At 47.4% G+C, this 19,193-nt stretch overlaps 1 protein-coding gene across 14 annotated transcripts in view; it reads right to left on the bottom strand.

Annotated features, from left to right (window-relative positions):
* The window catches only part of CADPS2 (calcium dependent secretion activator 2), a 581,803-nt gene that overhangs the window by 485,196 nt on the left and 77,414 nt on the right, over positions 1-19,193 (bottom strand). For all 14 annotated transcript variants that reach the window (XM_065397473.1, XM_065397474.1, XM_065397479.1 and 11 more), the window contains exon 2: positions 230-343. In XM_065397473.1, the coding sequence (XP_065253545.1) occupies positions 230-343 (114 nt within the window). The remainder of the gene's footprint in view (positions 1-229; positions 344-19,193) is intronic.

Raw genomic sequence — 19,193 nt, 5'->3', positions numbered from 1 at the left:
TTTGTTTTCCCAAAAGAAGTGGATATTTTCCAGTTCAGTTTATCTCTTACGCCCAGGCAGTGGATTTAAAAATTTTAAATTGCAAAGCGGTATAGAAAATGTTTTCAGGAGGTATGCAAGCTCACAGGGGTGGAACCTTACAATTTCTTCCATGTAAATGGATTATTTAAAAAGAACAGTCTTGTGAACTAACTTTTAAGCAGCACAGAAAACACTGTGTTCAACTTGCCTCATAATAACTTCGCACTGCATTGCAAAATGCTTCATCTGCTACAATTTGTGTCTCTCCATTCAGGAAGGCCTGGAAACGCTCCTTAAGTATCTGTAATTGCTGTCTGTTGAGCTGTGGGAGAAAAAGGTAAATGCTATTAGTATCAATATCAAAACTTTTTCCAACATCAAACTAATGTCCTTTTGGGGGAAGGGATTGGAAAAGAAATGGGCTCGCTCAAAGTACTGGCTCTTTAAAGTCCAGGCAGAGCAGACGGGACTGATAGGAGAAATAGGCAAACTGCAGCAGCTCTCAGACATTCACTAAGGCCTTGGCTACACTGGCAATTCACAGCGCTGCACTTGCTGCGCTCAGGGGTGTGAAAAAACACCCCCCCTGAGCGCAGCGAGTGCAGCGCTGTAAAGCGCCAGTGTAATCAGCGCCTGCAGCGCTGCACGCTCCCTCGCAGCGCTGCAAGCTATTCCCCTCGGAGAGGTGGAGTACTTGCAGCGCTGCGAGAGAGCTCTCGCAGCGCTGGCGGCGCAACTACACTCGCGCTTCACAGCGCTGCCACGGCAGCGCTGTGAATCCGCGAGCGTAGCCAAGGCCTAAGTACAGAAGCAGAGACTTAGCATGATACCAGCGGCATTAGTGTATCCCCACTGGTATATCCCTCACGTACTTGTAGTGATGCTGGTTGGTCACAAGAGGGGGGGGGGGAGAGAGAGAGAGAGAATCTCCCCTTGTGGCAGTTCCCATAGTTCAGCAATAGCAACTCGACCCTCAGCATGGCAGTTGCCTCAGTGAGCAACCATTGGTTTACTCTCAGACTTCAAAGAAGGCTGAAAACTGAGTGACCTTTTGTGGCTCTTCGCAGTCTGCCTGGGACTTCACTATCTAGAGTAGTTTTGTATCATCTGCAAATTTTGCCACTTCAGATTCTTAAACCTTGGTTCTAGTGCTGTAGCTATCTTTAGAAATCTCACATTGGTACCTTCTTTGTCAAATCTGCTGTGAAAGTGTTCTTAAAATGAACAACGTGTGCTGGGTCATCATCCGAGACAGCTATAACATGAAATATATGGCAGAATGCGGGGACAAAAGAGCAGGGGAGTTAGAATTCTCCCCAAGGAAGTTCAAATTTAATTAACGCTTTTTTTTTTTTACGAGCGTCATGAGCATGTACTCTGGAATGGTGGCCAAAGCATGAAGGGGCATACCAATGTTTAGCATATCTGGCACGTAAATAACTTGCAATGCTGGCTACAAAAGTGCCATGCAAATACCTATTCTCACTTTCAGGTGACATTGTAATTAAGAAGTGGGCAGCATTGAATAGCTCAGTGGTTTGAGCATTGGCCTGCTAAACCCAGGGTTGTGAGTTCAATCCTTGTCTTAGCGATTGGCTGAACAAGGAGTATAACTGAGTGAACTATATGCATCCGAAGAACTGGGTTGTAGCCCACGAAAGCTTATGCTCTAATAAATTTGTTAGTCTCTAAGGTGCCACAAGTACTCCTGTTCTTTTTTTGTAGGCTCTGAAATTTTACATTGTTTTGGTTTTGAGTGTACTTATGTAACAAAACAAAAAATCTACATTTGTAAATTGCACTTTAACGACAAAGATTGCACAACAGTACTTGTATGAGGTGAACTGAAAAATGCTATTTCTTTTATCATTTTCACAGTGCAAATATTTGTAATAAAAATAATATACACTTTAATTTCAATTACAACACAGAATACAATATACATGAAAATGTAGAAAAAATCCAAAATATTTAATAAATTTCAATTAGTATTCTATTAACAGTGCGATTAAAACAGCAATTAGTCGCGATTAACTTTCTACTTGAAGTTCATCATTAAAATATTCAAACACTGTTGATTGAAAGGAAGTCAGGCTTTTGAAACTTGCTTTGTTAAGCAAGCATACTGCCATGGTGTGTTTTAAGTAACTAACACAAATACTTTGTAGTCCAAAAGATAATGCTTGCTAATGGATGTACTGTGCAGTGTATCACCCTTACACCATGCAGAATCATTTATTGCAAATGTTTTTTTTTCTAATTATTGCCAACTTTTTGTTTAGCCAATACTGAAATATCCAAAACCTCATATGACATTGCTAGAAATTGCTAAATAATAATGACTGGCAAAATACTTAGCAGGAAAAAAAGGTTTCCATTTTGGACCACTTTTCTAAGAAGATAAAAAAATAGTTTAGATTTTGCATGTTTCATTTAGGACTTGCCTTTAACTGCCAAAGTTAGCTTGAATTAGTACACTGGAGTTACTCCACTCAAGCTAGCCTACCTCAAGTGAGAGCAACCAACTGCAAAACACTGGAGCAACACAGAGTGATTTGATTAACACCCGATTAATTGCTACATCACCACAGACTCACTAACTCCAGCATCAGCAGCAGTGTGGATGTTCACAAGCCAGGGTCCTGCAGATTCAGGTTTACAATGCAGTGTAGACATACCCACTGAGGTCACTGGAGTTGCATCATTGTAAATGAGAGAACCAAACTCTGCTCATCTTATTAATGTTGTGTATAACTTAAGGAATTTTACAAAGAACTGCTACCAGAGGTAGTACCCGTGAGAATTTTCAATTGCTTTACTGCAGATGAGGCTTAACAGGCTATAGCATGACAAGATTCCTCAAACATTTAAACAGCCACATGCCTCCATGACTTGTATGCTGAAACCTGCAGCAATTTACTACAAAATTCACCTCCCAATTATATGTAAAAGCTATTTGTTGTTCTGCAACAAGAAATGACAACACAAACTTAGCAAATATTGTATTGATTTTTGAAAGGGACAAATCCTAAAAAAGTAGCGTGTATAGAAAAGAGGGAGGAGTCAATTCAAAGCTGAAGAACTATGCACACTATGCACAGTTATGGAACAGGTAACTGTCCTTTCTTCTTCGAGTGCTTGCTCATGTGTATTCCACAGTAGGTGATTGCAAGCTATGTCTGATGGAGGTGGGTAGGAGTTCACAGATTCCCTGGCTGAAGCACAGCTCTATCGAAACCAGCGTCATCCCTGGCATGGGAGACGATCGCGTAGTGCGACGTGAACTACTGAGGACCAGGTAGCGGCTCTACAGATGTCCTGGATAGGGACATGGGCCACAAAGGCCGCCAACGAGGCCTGAGCCCTTGTCGAGTAAGCCCTTACAACAGGTGGTGCGGGAACCCCTGCTAGGTGGTAGCATGTGTGGATGCTCAATGTAATCCACCGGGAAAGCCTCTGGGTGGAGATCGGTTGACCCTTCATGCGCTCAGCTGAAGCAACAAAGAGTTGCGAAGACCTGTGGAACAGCTTAGTCCGATCCAGATAAAAAGCCAGCGCTCTGCGCACATCGAGCGTATGGAGGCGACGTTCCTCGTTAGAGGCATGAGGTTTGGGGCAGAGGATAGGCAGGAAGATGTCCTGGCCCATGTGAAAAGCAGAGACCACCTTAGGGAGGAATGCCGGGTGTGGGCAGAGCTGAAACTTGTCCTTGTGAAAAACTGTGTAAGGGGGGTCACAGGTCAGGGCCCTGAGCTCCGAGACCCGCCGGGCTGACGTGATGGCCACGAGGAAGGCCACCTTCCTTGAAAGGTGAGACCATGAGCATGTGGCCAGGGGTTCAAACGGGGGCTCCATAAGGCGGGAGAACACCAAATTTAGATCCCACTGAGGGACGGGGTTCTAGCATAAGGAAAGGACCAGTCTAGCCCTTTGAGGAAACGCCCAGTCATGGCATTGGAGAAAACTGAGCAGCCCTGGACCGGCGGATGGAACGCTGAAATAGCTGCCAGGTGCACCCTGACGGAGGAAGGGGCCAGGCCTTGAGTTCTAAGGTGAAGAAGGTAATCGAGGATAAATTGGAGTGGGGCAGACATTGGGGAAGTACCCCGCTCGCCCACCCACCTGAAGAACCTGGACCACTTCGCCAGGTAGGCTCAGCACATGGATAGCTTTCTACTTTCGAGGAGGACACGCCTGACCCCTTCCGAACACCTTCTCTCCTCCGCATCTAGCCATTGATCAGCCATGCTGTCAAATGGAAGGTGGCCAGATTGGGGTGGAGGAGGCGGCCCTGGTCCTGGGAGAGTAGGTCCGGGCGGAGCGGCAATGGCCGCGGAGGGTCCATGAACAAGCCCAGGAGGGTCCCGTACCAATGTTGCTGGGACCAAGCTGGGGCGATCAGGACGACATGCGCCTCGCGCCTCGTCCGTTTTCACTTTCTCCAGGACCTTGCCAATGAGGGGAAACTGGGGAACGGCATAAAGGAGTTGACCCGACCATGACAGGAGGAAGACATCTGAGATCATGTTCCTTCCCCACCGGAACAGAACCTGTGGCAATGGCGGTTCTGTCGGGTCGCAAACAGGTCTACTTGGGTAGTGCCCCATGCTCGGAAAAGCTGGTGAGTGACCTCCGAGTGGAGCGACCACTCGTGTTGGGAGGAGAAAACCCTGCTCAAGCAATCGGCCTGCGTGTTGTTGACGCCTGGCAGGTGGAAAGCCTTCAGGGAGATGTCGTGGGCTATACCGAATTTCCATAGGCTGAGGGCTTCCAGGCAGAGGGCCGAGGACCTCGTCCCGCCTTGCCGGTTGATGTAAAAGATCGCGGCGGTGTTGTCTGTTAGTACTCTGACCACCTTGCCGTGCAGCTGTGAGCTGAACGCCACACAGGCTAAGCGTATAGCCCTGAGTTCCCTGACGTTTATGTGAAGGGACAGCTCCACGGCTGACCACATCCTTCGGGTCTGAGTTCCTATGTGGGCCCCCCAGCCCAGGTCCGACGCGTCGGACACTAGGTCTAGTGACGGGGTCGGGTCCCGGAAGAGAACTCCCTGGAGCATGCTGGCCGGGCAGGACCACCATTGTAGTGTGGCGATCACCCGCACCGGTACCGAGAGGACCTTGTCCAGTTTGTCCCGGGCCTGGGAGAACTCTGAGGCCAACCAGAGTTGGAGGGGCCTCATCCAAAGCCTGGCGTGGCAGATCACGTACGTGCACGCCGCCATGTGGCCCAGGAGCTGCAGGTGACGGGGAACTTCGTGACCGAGGCTATAAGCCCCTTCAGGGTCTGGAACCTGTCCAGGGGAAGGGAGGCTGTGGCCTTGGAGGCATCCAGGATAGAGCCTACGAATTCTATGCGCTGCACTGGAACCAATGTCGACTTGGCCTCGTTTACTAGGAGGCCTAGGTTGGCACACGTAGCCAAGAGCAGGTCCACGTGGTTCTGTACCTGGGACAGCGAGCTGCCCTTGAGCAGTCAGTTGTCGAGGTAGGGGAATATCTGTACCCCTTGGCATCTGAGGTAGGCCGCCACTACCGCCATACACTTTGTGAATACCCTGGGCGCGGTGGACAGGCCAAAACGGGAGGTAGTGGTCCTGTCCCACTAGGAAACGGAGGAAGCGTCTGTGCCCCTCGAATATATGGAAGTATGCATCCTGAAGGTCCAGGGCTGCATACCAATCGCCAGGGTCCAGAGCGGTTATGATACATGCCAGAGAGACCATGCGGAACTGACATTTTGCCATGAACCGATTGAGGTCTCGCAGATCCAGTATGGGCCTGAGCCCCCATTTCGCTTTGGGGATCAGGAAGTAACGGGAGTAAAACCCTTTCCCCCGAACTCCCACGGAACCTTCTCCACAGCTCCCAAGCTGAGGAGCCGACCCACTTCCTGCTGTAACAGGGGTAAATGCGACGGATCCCCCTTGCCGTCCGAGTGAGGGCGGTGGGAGGGTGGGGGTGAGACAAATTGTAGCATGTAACCCTGGGAAATGGTGTTGAGGACCCATTGGTCCGATGTTATTCGGGACCATTCCGTAAGGAACGCACACAAGCGGTTGCTGAAGGCCAACTTTATTGGTAGGAGGGTCCTCTCGGGGGTCACCGGGGTACCCTCCTGCAACCAGTCAAAACTGCCTCTTGCCCTGCTGCTTGCCCCTGGAGGGCCCAGGCTGCAGGGCAGAGCGAGACTGCCTCTGAGGTCGCCTCTTTTGGGTCTTAGACCTCTTGTAAGCGGGCTTGTATCTTGGCTGGGGCACAGGGACGGAGGCCTGCGTCTTAGGTTTTTCCTTGGGCGAGACGTAGAGCCCGAGGGTTTGAAGGGTGGTACGTGAGTCCTTCATGCCATGGAGCCTCACGTCTGTTTGTTCTGCGAACAGGTTCTTGCCGTCAAAGGGAAGATCCTGCATCACAGACTGCGCCTCCGTGGAGAGCCCAGACAGCAGTAGCCATGATGCTCTGCGCATAGACACGGCCGAGGCCATGGACCGAGCAGCCGTGTCAGCTGCATCCGACGGCGCCACCCTCCTCCACCAGCGCCTTAAAATCCTTCCTTTCGCGCTCCAGAAGGAAGGGCTCGAATTTCGGCAGTGACCCCCATAAGTTAGTTAGGAGTTGGGGGCCGGGTGGGTATAAAGGTATTTCATGGGCACGAAGTATTTGCGCTCTGCCTTTTTTGATATGGGGGCGAGGGAGGCCAGCGTTCGCCAGAGGGCATTGGAGATGTTAGTCACGCCTTCGTGCAGCGGGAGGGCCACTCTGCCCGGTACCGAGGACGAGAGCACGTTAAACAGTGAGTCTGAGGGTCCCTCCATCTCCTCAGCTTGGAGTTGGAGACTGGATGCTACTCGCTTTAGTAGCTCCTGATGAGCCCTGAAGTCCTCCTGCGGTGCGGAGGGGAGTGGGGCTGCAATTTTGTCATCCGGTGCGGGGGAGGGGGCTGGTACAGGGCTCTGCACGTTGGCCGGTGCCATGGGATCCACCCCTTGGTCGGACTCCTCGTGCGGTGCCGAGGATCCATCCCTCGGAGGTCTGGATAGTGCGGCTGAAGGAGCCTCCGATGCTCCTGCTATTGACCGAGGGTCTTGCTAGGTGTGTACGGGGGGGCCAAGGGGTCCACTGGCACCACTGGCCTTGCCACGGGGGCCCTTGCCATTGACTCTGGTGCAGCACCGGCGGCATCAGCTGGTCGAGTTGGCCCGGCTGAGTCATAGGGCGCCGCGTGGAGGTCGAGGTCGGGGTTACCAACGATCTATCGGTGCCGTGGGAGCGGTACGAGCGGTGGTACCGAGAGCGATGTCTGCCTCGGGACCTGGACTCAGACGTCGATGAACGGTGCCGCCTCGAGCTGCTACTCCTCAAGACGCCAGGATCCGCGACGACGGGGAGCTGGTGATCCCCACCGGGAGCCGTGGGCACGGTGCCTCGAGGCGAGAGAGCTGGAGCGTGACCGGCGACGGCGCCCGTGTCAGGAGCGACTTCGGTAGCTCCGCCGAGAATGGGAGCGTCTACGGTGTCTGCGCCTGTCCTGCCGATACTCTGTACTCAGCATGGAGCAGTGCCTGGAACTCCGCTCCGATGGCACCCGACCAGACAACCTGTTGGGCGATGAAAGCGGAGGCTGGATGCTGTGTCCTGACAGGACACTGAGCGGCGAGCAGGCCAGAGAGCGATCCCCTGACCGGGATCTGCGTCGGGTCGGTGTCAACTATCGAGAGCCCAGTGGCGGCTTGCCTCTAGAGCAGGGTCTGGGTGCCGGCGGTGCCCCGGGCACCTGCAGAATCATAATGTCTTTGGCTGCCTGCAGGGCCTCTGGCGTCGACGCAACTGGGCTGCTCCACTCAAACTGAGTCGGAGCTCTAGAGCCCGGGGGGGAAACTGGGGCTGCCCGTCGCGGGTCTAGCCTCACCCCTTGCTTTCTTTCGATGCCTCTGAGAGGACGGGGCCTCTCTCTGCTTCTTGGACGGGGAGCGGTGCCCGCCACCAGAAGGTACCAGGAGATCGCTGCACACCGAAGATGAAGTGCCCGGTGCCGATTCCGCTCGGCGCACCGGGGTTGGGGCCAGTGCCGACTCCACAAGAAGGGCCCAAAGTCTAATGTCTCTCTTTTTTAGTTCTGGGTTTAAAGGACCTGCAGATCTTACAGCGGTTGCTGATGTCAGATTCGCCCAAGCAGAGGAGACAGTCGGCGTGCGGGTCACTTCTAGGCATCGAACGCCTGCAAGACTCGCATGATTTAAACCCTGGGGCCCGGGGCATGCCCCGGCCCGAACACTAACTAACTAACTAAGCTGAAACTTTATTGAACTAACTAACATAGAACTAACACTACTAACAATGAAACGAGTTCTGGGACGAGCTGCAGCAAAGCTAGAGCAAGTAGTTCCGATGCACCGTCACTGGCGGCAAGAAGGAACTGAGGGTGGGGGGAGCACGCGCGGCTCCCCTTATAGCGCACTATAGAGGCACCACTCCAGGGGTCGCAGCAGCACTCCCCTTACAGGTACTGCTGAGGGAAAAACTTCTGGCACCGGTGCACGTGGCGAGCATGCACACCTATTGTGGAATGCACATGAGCAAGTACTTGAAGAAAAACTAACCATTTCCATAGTCTGAGAATGTAGCACTGCTAGGAAATAGCAGACAGATGAATATTCTATTAGAATATGTGCGTTGTCTGCCAGAGCAATTATAAAAATGTTTTTCCTGCTTGCAGACTGTATTCTTTCTATGTGATTTACCTGTCTATTAACTGACATATCAAACAGAAAAATTATGGATGAAATACTGCAACAAATTTATTTCTGGCTTTCTCAGCTCTAATGTTCCTAGTTTAAAATACTGGATTGCCTTTTAATTTTTTTAAGCAATGAATAGAAAAGCAACTTATAAATATTCTAGACAGTAGGGAGAGGGCAGAGTAGCATTTGAGGACTGTTAGATTGTTCTTAAATTACTTGCATTTCACTGTGGAATTTTGAGGTTTGAGGAAATTAAAAAAAAACTACTGTCAACGTGACAGAAAATAATTTCAAATGGAAAATTACAACAGACTGCATATAGCACTGAGAGAATGACAACATGTTAAGCATATTTTAATAGATCTAACTGGTTTGACTTGTAGAGATGCAATTGGGCCAACTGCCAAAAAAAAAAAAAAAACAGAAGAATTTTTATTGTCCCATACTATTGAAGGATTCCTCAGCCACAGTACACACCTCAGACTACTGAGGTTGCTGTATGCTCCCCCTCCCTCTCCTGTCTGTCTTTTCGTTGTTGTTCATTTTGAAGACCCTCATTAGCATGTACTAATGAACATATGAGAAATATTAAAAAAAAAATCTAACAGAAAGAGGGGGATTGAGGAGAAGCACTCAGCAAAGGGGAGAGAGATAAATGAAAGGAACATAAAGTGAAAGCGAGATTCAGAAAAATTAAAGGTTTTATTGCTGTTTTTATTACATCCTTCCCCTCATTCAGGCAGTATACAGATGCACTCTTAAACCTTTGCACTTTAATAAATGAAGGGCCTGATGCTTCTTTACATGTGCTATTTCTACATCAGTGCTTGGAACTTGTGGGGATTTCTTCCAGTTTCTGCCAGGGAAGTGAGGTTTCCTCCAACCATACGAATGGCAGGATGTTTGACCCCCGCAAAACTGAAAATCTGGGGAAGATCTGCCAGAGGCACTGTGATCCTGCTCAGACTGTGCTGCTGCCCCAGGGAATAAAGGGGTTCCACATCAATCCAACGTTTAAGTGGCACAGAGGGGAGGAGAGCATGGGTGGAACTATGCAGCAAAGCGTGGCCATCCACCCTGTACGATTTTGAAGAGGTTACCATCTCTTCAAAATGCAGCTGTAAGTCATCCAACCACCTCTTCAATCCCCTTCATTGGCTTCCTCTCACTTTCCACTGCAAATTTAAGCACCTCTGTCCTTTCTTTCAAGAATTTATACAAACTGGCCCAAAGATACCTTTCTGTTCTCCCTGTCTCCTTTACTCTGCACAAGCCGCATACCTACTCCTCTTCTTAGGGCACGTCTTCACTACCCGCCGGATCGGCGGGTAGCGATCGATCTATCGGGGATCGATTTATTGCGTCTAGAATCGATTTATCGCTCTGCCGTCGACTCCGGAACTCCACCGCAGCGAGAGGCGGAAGCAGAGTCGACGGGAGAGCGGCAATGGTCGACTAGCCGCCTTCCTCACGGCCAGGTAAGTCGACCTAAAATACGCAAGTTGCGTATCTTAGGTCGACACCCCCCCCCCCCATAGTGTAGACCTAGCCTTAGAGTCTTGCTCTCACATGTGGACCATCTCCTTATTACTCTTATTACTCCTTACTCTCCACCTTAAAACAGTTCTTTTTGAGTTCGTAGTTCCACTCAGAAGTACTAAGCTAGGTGATTGAAAAGTCTTTACTCCCACAGCCCCAAACAAAAATCCAAGAATTAACGAGACATGCAATAAACTTCACAATCAGTCTCAGTGTTTTTGTCACATCCCACCCACCTGCTTCAGTTGTACATTGTCTGCTTGGATTTTAAGATCCTGAAAGAATGGACTGTCGTCATACTTCTCTGTACAGTGCCCATACTGTAAATGTTACACATATAATAAACAATAGTAACCACTGCTTCATAGCTGAACAGAGCCAAATTCCAGCTATTCTGGGCTTCAGTTTATTTATTCTCCAAGAGGCAGAGTCAAGATAAGGGAGGAACAAATTTCCTGGAAAGAAGACTAACAATCTTGAAGTTTAATTCTTATTATATAAAGTTTTGCAGTAAAACTTGATACCCAGTAAATGAGCAATTTACTTTTTAAAAACATATTATTATTATTACTACTACTCCTCCTCCTCCTCCTCCTCCTCTTTATACCTGGTCTTTTAGTCAGAAAATATCAAGGGAGAAAAACATCTTTAGAAAGCGTAGCTGAACATCTCTCCATTTTTTTAATCCAAGTTACATTACTAATTTTATTTTGCGTCGACGAGTTAGTGCAAATATAGCTAGTTTCACTGCATAATATCTTCTATTTTAAAAAATGAATGTAAAAGAAGTTTTCAGCTACTACATTTTAAAAACTCTTTAATAAACTAAACTCCTTTACTAAAAATACAGTTTTATAAAGAAATTAAATAGATTTGTTTAAACGAATACTTTAATGTAGAATTCATTTTAAAACTACCCATCCCATTTCAAAGCCTTCACAATCTGTTCTAGAATCATTCTGTATCTGAAAACCTTAAAAAAAAAAGAACAGGAGTACTTGTGGCGCCTTAGAAACTGGCCTGTCTCTTGCTTACAGACAGCCCCCAAACCTGAAGCAAATACTCACCAGCAACCACACACCACACAACAAAAACACTAACCCAGGAACTTATCCTTGCAACAGAGCCCATTGCCAACTCTGTCCACATATCTATTCAGGGGACACCATCATAGGACCTAATCACATCAGCCACACTATCAGAGGCTCGTTCACCTGCACATCTACCAATGTGATATATGCCATCATGTGCCAGCAATGCCCCTCTGCCATGTACATTGGCCAAACCGGACAGTCTCTACGCAAAAGAATAAATGGACACAAATCAGACGTCAAGAATTATAACATTCAAAAACCAGTTGGAGAACACTTCAATCTCCCTGGTCACTCGATTACAGACCTAAAAGTCGCAATATTACAACAAAAAAACTTCAAAAACAGACTCCATCGAGAGACTGCTGAATTGGAATTAATTTGAAAATTGGACACCATTAAATTAGGCTTGAATAAAGACTGGGAGTGGATGGGCCATTACACAAAATAAAACTATTTCCCCATGTTTATTTTTCCCCCCTACGTTTTCTCACACCTTCTTGACAACTGCTGGAAATGGGCCATTTTGATTACCACCATTAAAAGTTCTCTCTCTCTCCTGCTGGTTATATCTCTTCCTACTGTATTTTCCACTGCATGCATCCGATGAAGTGGGTTTTAACCCACGAAAGCTTATGCTCAAATAAAGTTGTTAGTCTCTAAGGTGCCACAAGTACTCCTGTTCTTTTTGCAGATACAGACTAACACAGCTGCTACTCTGAAACCTGAAAACCTTAAGGCATTCCTACCTCATGCATCATGTCCAGTTACCAATGTCTGCCAACATTTTCACCAAATTACAAAGTAAGGCTTTGAGGGATCATACCCTAAGTTTATATCAACAATTCTTTTTGGACATTTTGATTTGGTTGTAATTGGCTGTATAGAAGGAGCAAATCAATACATCCCCCAAAAAATGCAGACGCTTCAGGTATCCAAAGCCATGAATCATAGCACAAAAAACTAATTGCCACAAAAGTAATAAGACTTCTGAATTTTAAAGGCTAGCCATCTCTCTCTCTCACACACACACACACACACACACACACACACACACACACACACACACACACAGTTATATAGTATAAGCACATGCTATGGCTAATTCTGTACACCCGAAATTTTGAAAACCAAAAAACCTGGCAAGGTAGTAATAATCCTCTGAAACACTGCCATCTTGTGGCAAATTTAGAAAGATATCTCAAAGAAAGAGCAATTATACTATACATGTGCAAGACTCAGAACTGCACTTAATAGAACTTGTAAGTGTCTATGAATTTGTGACCTGTATTATCACAACACAATATTACCTAATCTCCATTCCAAAACAAAAAGTAACAAAAAATCAGAATATTTCTCACCACTAGCACATGGATTTTTGCAGAAGAAAATAAATGGAAATGTGTGTTCTTGATCTATTTAGAGCTACAGACAGTATTTCTTTTCAATTTTGACTGAAAAGAACAGCAAAAAGACGACTTTCCTCCATAGTTACAGTATGCATACTATTCTTGTAACATTTTAATATAGGTGGGGCTGGTAGCACCACCTAGTTATGTTCCTTGACACTTCCCACTTTTTCAGTTGCTTATAGATTGCTATTTTATTTGAAAAGCTTTAGCATCCCCTGCTTTGGAGCCGGGACTTGAAATTTGGCCGTGTGTGACCTTTGTGTCAGGAATATGCCTTTTGCCAACCCTGTCGAAATCAACCCAAATTTAGCTAAGTTATAAGCCTTTGGGGGGAAAAAAACAAGACAGTTTACAGATGCGTAGAGACTTAGATTTTAGCAGCTAAATTCCGCAAAGATTCCCTCCATACTATGCATGCTCCAAACCTGGGGCTGAGCAGGACTTTCCTTGTAAGGGGACTTCTAGGTTGCTGTGGACCACGTCAGGTCCAGGCACCTGAACTGAGAGAAGGGAGACTGTCTCTCCTGTACTCTCAATGACACCCCCGCACACACTTCCCCAGGGAACCACAACAGGGTGAAGGAGGAACCTGCCTGATGTGAATGCAGAGTGGACAAGTGTTGGATCTGTGGAGGGATGTGGCAGAGTAGATTGGGACAAGAAGCTGGTGGGAGTGAAGGAACAGGTTGAGGTCAGAGGAGTGAGACTGACTGAGCAAGGAGATTGGGATCTGGGAGCCAGGGAGGGAAACAGGTCCCAGGGGGTGGGGGATAGGAGATCAGATGAGGAGTCATGAAGGAGATTGGGACAAACTGGGCAATGAGACTAGAACTGAGATTCATTTGGGCTGGGGAAGAAGGCGAAGAGGAACAGGAGACCTATCTGATGAGAAGCTGGGGGCAGTGGGAGAGAACAAGCAATGGCTGGGGAAAGAGACTAGGACAAGGAGTCAGGAGGGGTGGAGATTGGAGAAGGAGTCTGAGGAGGAAGATTATTACTGGGAGCCAGCGGGGATGAGGAATATTGGCAAAGTGGCTACTGTAGGGCAGACGCGGGGGCGGGGAAGAGGAGACACAGATTGAATGAGGAGCACATAGTGTGAGGATGCACAGGGACTGGGAACGGCCGGACATTAAGACTGGGAGAGTGCTGAAGGAGAGGGAAGGCTGGGGCAGGGAATTTGAAGGCATGAGATTAGGAATTGCTGGGGAAGAAGACTGGGATGAGGAGTCTGAAGAGTGTAGATTGAGACCAGCTAGGTGAAGAAACCAGACTCAGACAGGAGGGTCAAGCTTGGGGTGAGTGGCCAGAAGAATCCGTCCACTAGAATACATTCCCTTCCAGAGTCTAGAATGGAACCCAAGTCTCATGATTCCTTTGATATCAGCAAATATCTTTGAAGTCCACTGGCAAGGTCTCCCATTCTCCTCTAATGTGGGTCCACACAGAGGATGACAACCTACTATTGCTATCTGTTATTCCATTAACTCAAGTGGCAGAAGTTTGTGTCAGGCATCTAAAGGGTCCAACCCAGGTGATGACCCACGTCAGTGTCAATATGTTGCAACAAGATGGATTTTTTTTCAGTTATTTGTACTACAATAGCTCCCAGGATTGGTCACAAACTAGGACCCCATTGTGCCAGGTGCTGTACAAACCCAGAACAAAAAATACAGTCCCTGAAAAACATAGGAAATTGTACACACAAAATCTGCATTAAAAGAACATAGAAGTTGCAAAGTCAAGTGCTCAAAAGTTAAAAAATGCCAGAGTTAAGGTTGCTTGTGCACTCTTAATTTAGCCTCATTGTCTGTAGTCTTTGGTTACATGATCACAAACTATTTTCTCCAACTTCGGTTTGTTTGGCTTTATTTTGTAAAGAATTAATTGATTCCAATTTAAAATCAAGGAATGGATGGACCCTGCTGCTGATTTTGAAAGGTGGGACAGGATAATGACCCAGTAACAACCATTTTAAGGAGAATCCTGTATCTGGAATCTAATATTCCCTCTCCTGTATCAAATCAATATAGGGCACATTGTCCCACACTTCAGCAGTGATCATGCAAAGAATCAACTCTGATACTAATCATACTCTGACCTTTAAAAAAAATTTCTGTCCTTTACTTTTTACGTTTTTTATTTATTTATTTCCTTGAAATATCATCCTAGAGTGCTAATAGAAGGATACAGACACACACAGAAACCAGTCGATGTGATGCCTCCTGTAATCACTCAAGTTCAAGTAGTGAAGATTTCACTACAACTGGCTCCTACTGGCAATACCGTGCTTTCTGCCTGGCTTCTTTAGCTCTCTTTCACCTACTGCTCAGAGAACGAGACAGGAAACTCCACTCTCCCAGACAATTTCCTGAATCACCCCACTCATTCCATCATGGAGTGCCTGCCTTCAGGGCCGGTGCTACCATTTAGGCAAAGTAGGCAGTTGCCTAGGGCACCAAGATTTGGGGGCACCAAAAAGCGGTGCCCCCAATTTTTTTTTTTTTTACAGCGTTCCTACGCCCCCTCCCCGAGCACGCGGTCGCCACTCCACTTCTCCCGCCTCCCAGGCTTGCAGCTCCAATCAGCTGTTTGGCACCGCAAGCCTGGGAGGGGAGGAGAATTAGAGCGGGGGCGGTGTGCTCGGGGAGGAGGCGGAGCAGAGGTGAGCTGGGGTGGGGAGCTGCCGCATGGCTCCCCGGGCCAGGGGGGTGGGGAAGCTACCGCAGGGGTACCTGAGGGCGGGGGGGGGAGCTGCCGCAGGGCTCCCCACCCCAGCTCACCTCTGCTACGCCCCCTCCCCTAGCACGCCGTCGCTGCTCCACTTCTCCCGCCTCCCAGGCTTGCGGTGCCAATCAGCTGTTTGGCACCGCAAGCCTGGGAGGGGAGGAGAATTAGAGCAGGGGCGGCGTGCTCGGGGAGGAGGAGGAGCAGAGGTGAGCTGGGGTGGGGAGCTGCCGCACGGCTCCCCGGGAGGGGGGAGCTGCCGCGGGGGGGGGGGCGCCTCAGGGCAAGGGGGGGGCAGGGAGCTGCCGCAGGGCTGGGGGTGGGGGCGCAAGGTGGAAGTTTCGCCTAGGGCGCAAAACTTCCTTGCACTGGCCCTGCCTGCCTTCTATCCTTCCAGCCTCCTTTTCAAAAAGAAGAAAAACAGGCCAAATTCATCCCTGGCATTACTCCCATGACATCAGGGAGACCACTGTCCATAGTCTCATCTGCAACTGAAATTGTAGTCAATGGATTTGCATACTGGGTTCTGTCACACAGTATTTACATTTATAAATGCTGAGGTCATCACAATTTGACCAGCAGAAGGCTAACCACAGATCTGACAAATCATCTGCTCTAGGCCCTGCAATCCTAAAATGCCCTCAAGCAAATTCAGGAGGTGTGTTCTAATTTCGCAAATGTGCACCTTTCGGTTATGTGGAAACCAAGATTTTATCCCAGTCTTAATATAAAATTGGCTGCCTAGCTGAATTCCCTCCAGTCACCAATCTCCAATTTAATATTTCCCCTACCAACATAAGAGGACATTGGAATCCACCTGCTTTTGTTCTGGGCTCCTACAGGACATCTCAACTGTGCACGCTCATACTTGAAATGGAGTCTGGAATGCTCCCATGCATCATACTTGATCAATATCTGCAACCCTATACTCCAGTGCAAGACTGTCTACATACTATCAAATAGGAAAGTGTCACACTGAAGCCCAGAAGAGGTTGGTTCCTAAAACCGTTATAACAGTAATAAATGATTTAAGACAGCCGCAAGACACCACCACCACCAGCATAACACAGAGGTTCTCAAACTGGGGGTCGGGACCCCTCAGGGGGTCGCGAGCTGTCAGCCTCCACCCTAAACCCTGCTTTGCTTCCAGCATTTCTAATGGTGTTAAATACACCTCTATCTCAATAGAACGCTGTCCTCGGGAGCCAAAAAAATCTTACCGCGTTATAGGGGAAACCGCGTTATATTGAACTTGCTTTGATCCACCGGAATGCACAGCCCCGCCCCCCCAGTGCACTGCTTTACCGCATTATATCCGAATTCGTGTTATATCAGGTAGTGTTATATTGAGGTAGAGGTGTATATAAAAATGTGTGTTTAATTTATAAGTGGGGGGGTCGCACTCAGAGGCTTGCTGTGTGAAAGGGGTCACCAGTACAAAAGTCTGAGAACCCCTGGCCTAACACATACCGACCCCAGCAAGCACTTTCCAAAAGCACCCTCCCAAATGCAAAATCTTATCACACCACCAGGACAACACATCCCCTTCCTGAACAGCTACCAAAATCTTTTACTCCTGAAGACAAAACTTCCCCAACCAAGCTCTTCAGCTGCCAAGACATGCGATCATCCTTTGACAACACACCACCCCTACACTCTCCCCTGCTGCCACACATCCTCCAGAAGAATTCCAACTCAACATAAAACTTGCTTGTGTATAAAGCACCTCAATCGGTATAATCAACTTAATTTTAAACTAGTATATTTTAAAAGAAATATCTATACATTTTCACAGCATCAAGCTCAAATTTAATAGAAAAATTCTTTATTTTTTCCCTAAATTTAAAATGTTATTTTCCCCACTTGCATATGTCCCTCTCGTATGCTTTAGTTAATAGTTAAATATTTTTAAAATAATTCCTTTATAAGAACTGAAAATATAAATTTTCCAGCAATCAGTTAACTCCCATTAATTTGAAGAGCAACTCTACGTCACATATCAGATAAAAGATTTTTGAATTTGAAATAGATGTAGTTGTGAAGACTTCCTAAACAGTGCTTCCAAAATTAAAGCTCAATAATCTAAGCTATAAAAAAAAAAAAAAAAAAAGAGTAACATTACACTTTGAAAAGTAACCAAAGTTTAAAAACAGGTAATCATTTCTTAATTCATCCCATTATGCTGTACTCTAGCAGCATACCCAGGTCAGAGCATCGTTTACTAATGAGATTTCTGCAATATATTGCAGTACAAAAGAGGAAATGGAATGTTGGCTATAAAGTGACACTCACTGCTGCTCATGGTGCTAACATTTAGACTTACCAATTTCATTTTTTGTTTTGTGTGTTCACGTACAACACAACACACCCTCCATCCGACCTGCCTGTTCCACTGTGATGAACAGGTTAAGATATTGAAACATATGAAAATCTGAAGGCTGGAGAAAGGAAGGAACAGCAGGTGCCAGCATTCAGGGTGGTGTCAGGCTAGTTTTTGGTTTTCCTGTGAATGAGCCATCAAACTGTGAAACTGGGACTTTGAGGAGACTGCAGCCCTAAAAAGACAGATGGTTTTGTAGTGAAGTGACGGGACAGAGGATCAGAAGATGAAACCGAGGAACAAAAGTTTAAATAAACTTGCCAACATTTATATAGGTACACTGTGGCATAGCTGGGAATAAAGCTTTAATCTGAGGTAGTAGAACCATGTCTTACCCTCTAGAGTCTAGACCAGGGGAGGGCAAACTACAGCCCACGGGCCAGGTCCGGCCCGTCAGGGCTTTCAATCCAGTCCGCAGGATTGCCAGTCCCGTGGCGCAGCGGGTCTAAGGCAGATTCCCTGCCACCCTGCACCCCAACCCCCTACCCTAAGCCCCTCCTGCACCCCACACTCCCTCCTGTTCCTCAACCCCCTGCCCCAGCCCTACATTCAGGGCCCTGCATACAATTTCCCCACCCAGATGTGGCCCTCAGGCCAAAATGTTTGCCCACCCCTGGTCTAGACCCAGGCTTTTCAATTGGTGGGGGTGACCTGCAGGTATGAGAAGGCACCCACCAGAATGCATCCCGTGAAGAGAGAGAGAGAGAGAGAGAGAGAGAGAGAGAGAGAGAGAGAGAGAGAGAGAAGCAAAATCCCAGACTTTATGACCCCCAAAAGAACAAAAAGAAAGGAGCAGCTTGCTCACTCACTGACCTCTCCAAGCTAGGCCAATCCTGTTGCTGCTCCAAACTTCCTATCCCCATCCACAGTTTTTGAGAAGTGGCACTTACCCAAGAGCAGAATACCCCAGCCAACAAAGTCCCAAAGATAAGCCCCTGGTCAGTACCCACCATCTCCTTTTGTAAGGCAAAGGGCATTCAGTATGATTGAATATTAGGGGCCTAATCCCAAATCCAGGGGAGTTTGCCATCGATTTCAATGGGAGTAAAACTGTGCCTAATAAATCTATGAAGGTGTTAAAGCAGTGTTTCTCACATTTTTTTCACCCAATATCTATTCATGGGTTCTTCCTGTGACTCCAATCCAACAATTCTTTGCAGTTGCACTGGATATTCAAGATTATTCTCAAGAAACAACAATTATGTAAATACTTAACTAAAAATAGTCCTTCAATTGGAAAAAACTATATTAACTGATACTTTAAGGGCAGAAAAAGCCCTTAA

Source organism: Emys orbicularis, chromosome 1 (genome assembly GCF_028017835.1).
Source record: "Emys orbicularis isolate rEmyOrb1 chromosome 1, rEmyOrb1.hap1, whole genome shotgun sequence".
NCBI classification, from domain to species: Eukaryota; Metazoa; Chordata; order Testudines; family Emydidae; genus Emys; species Emys orbicularis.
This window is presented reverse-complemented; position numbering and strand designations above follow the sequence as displayed.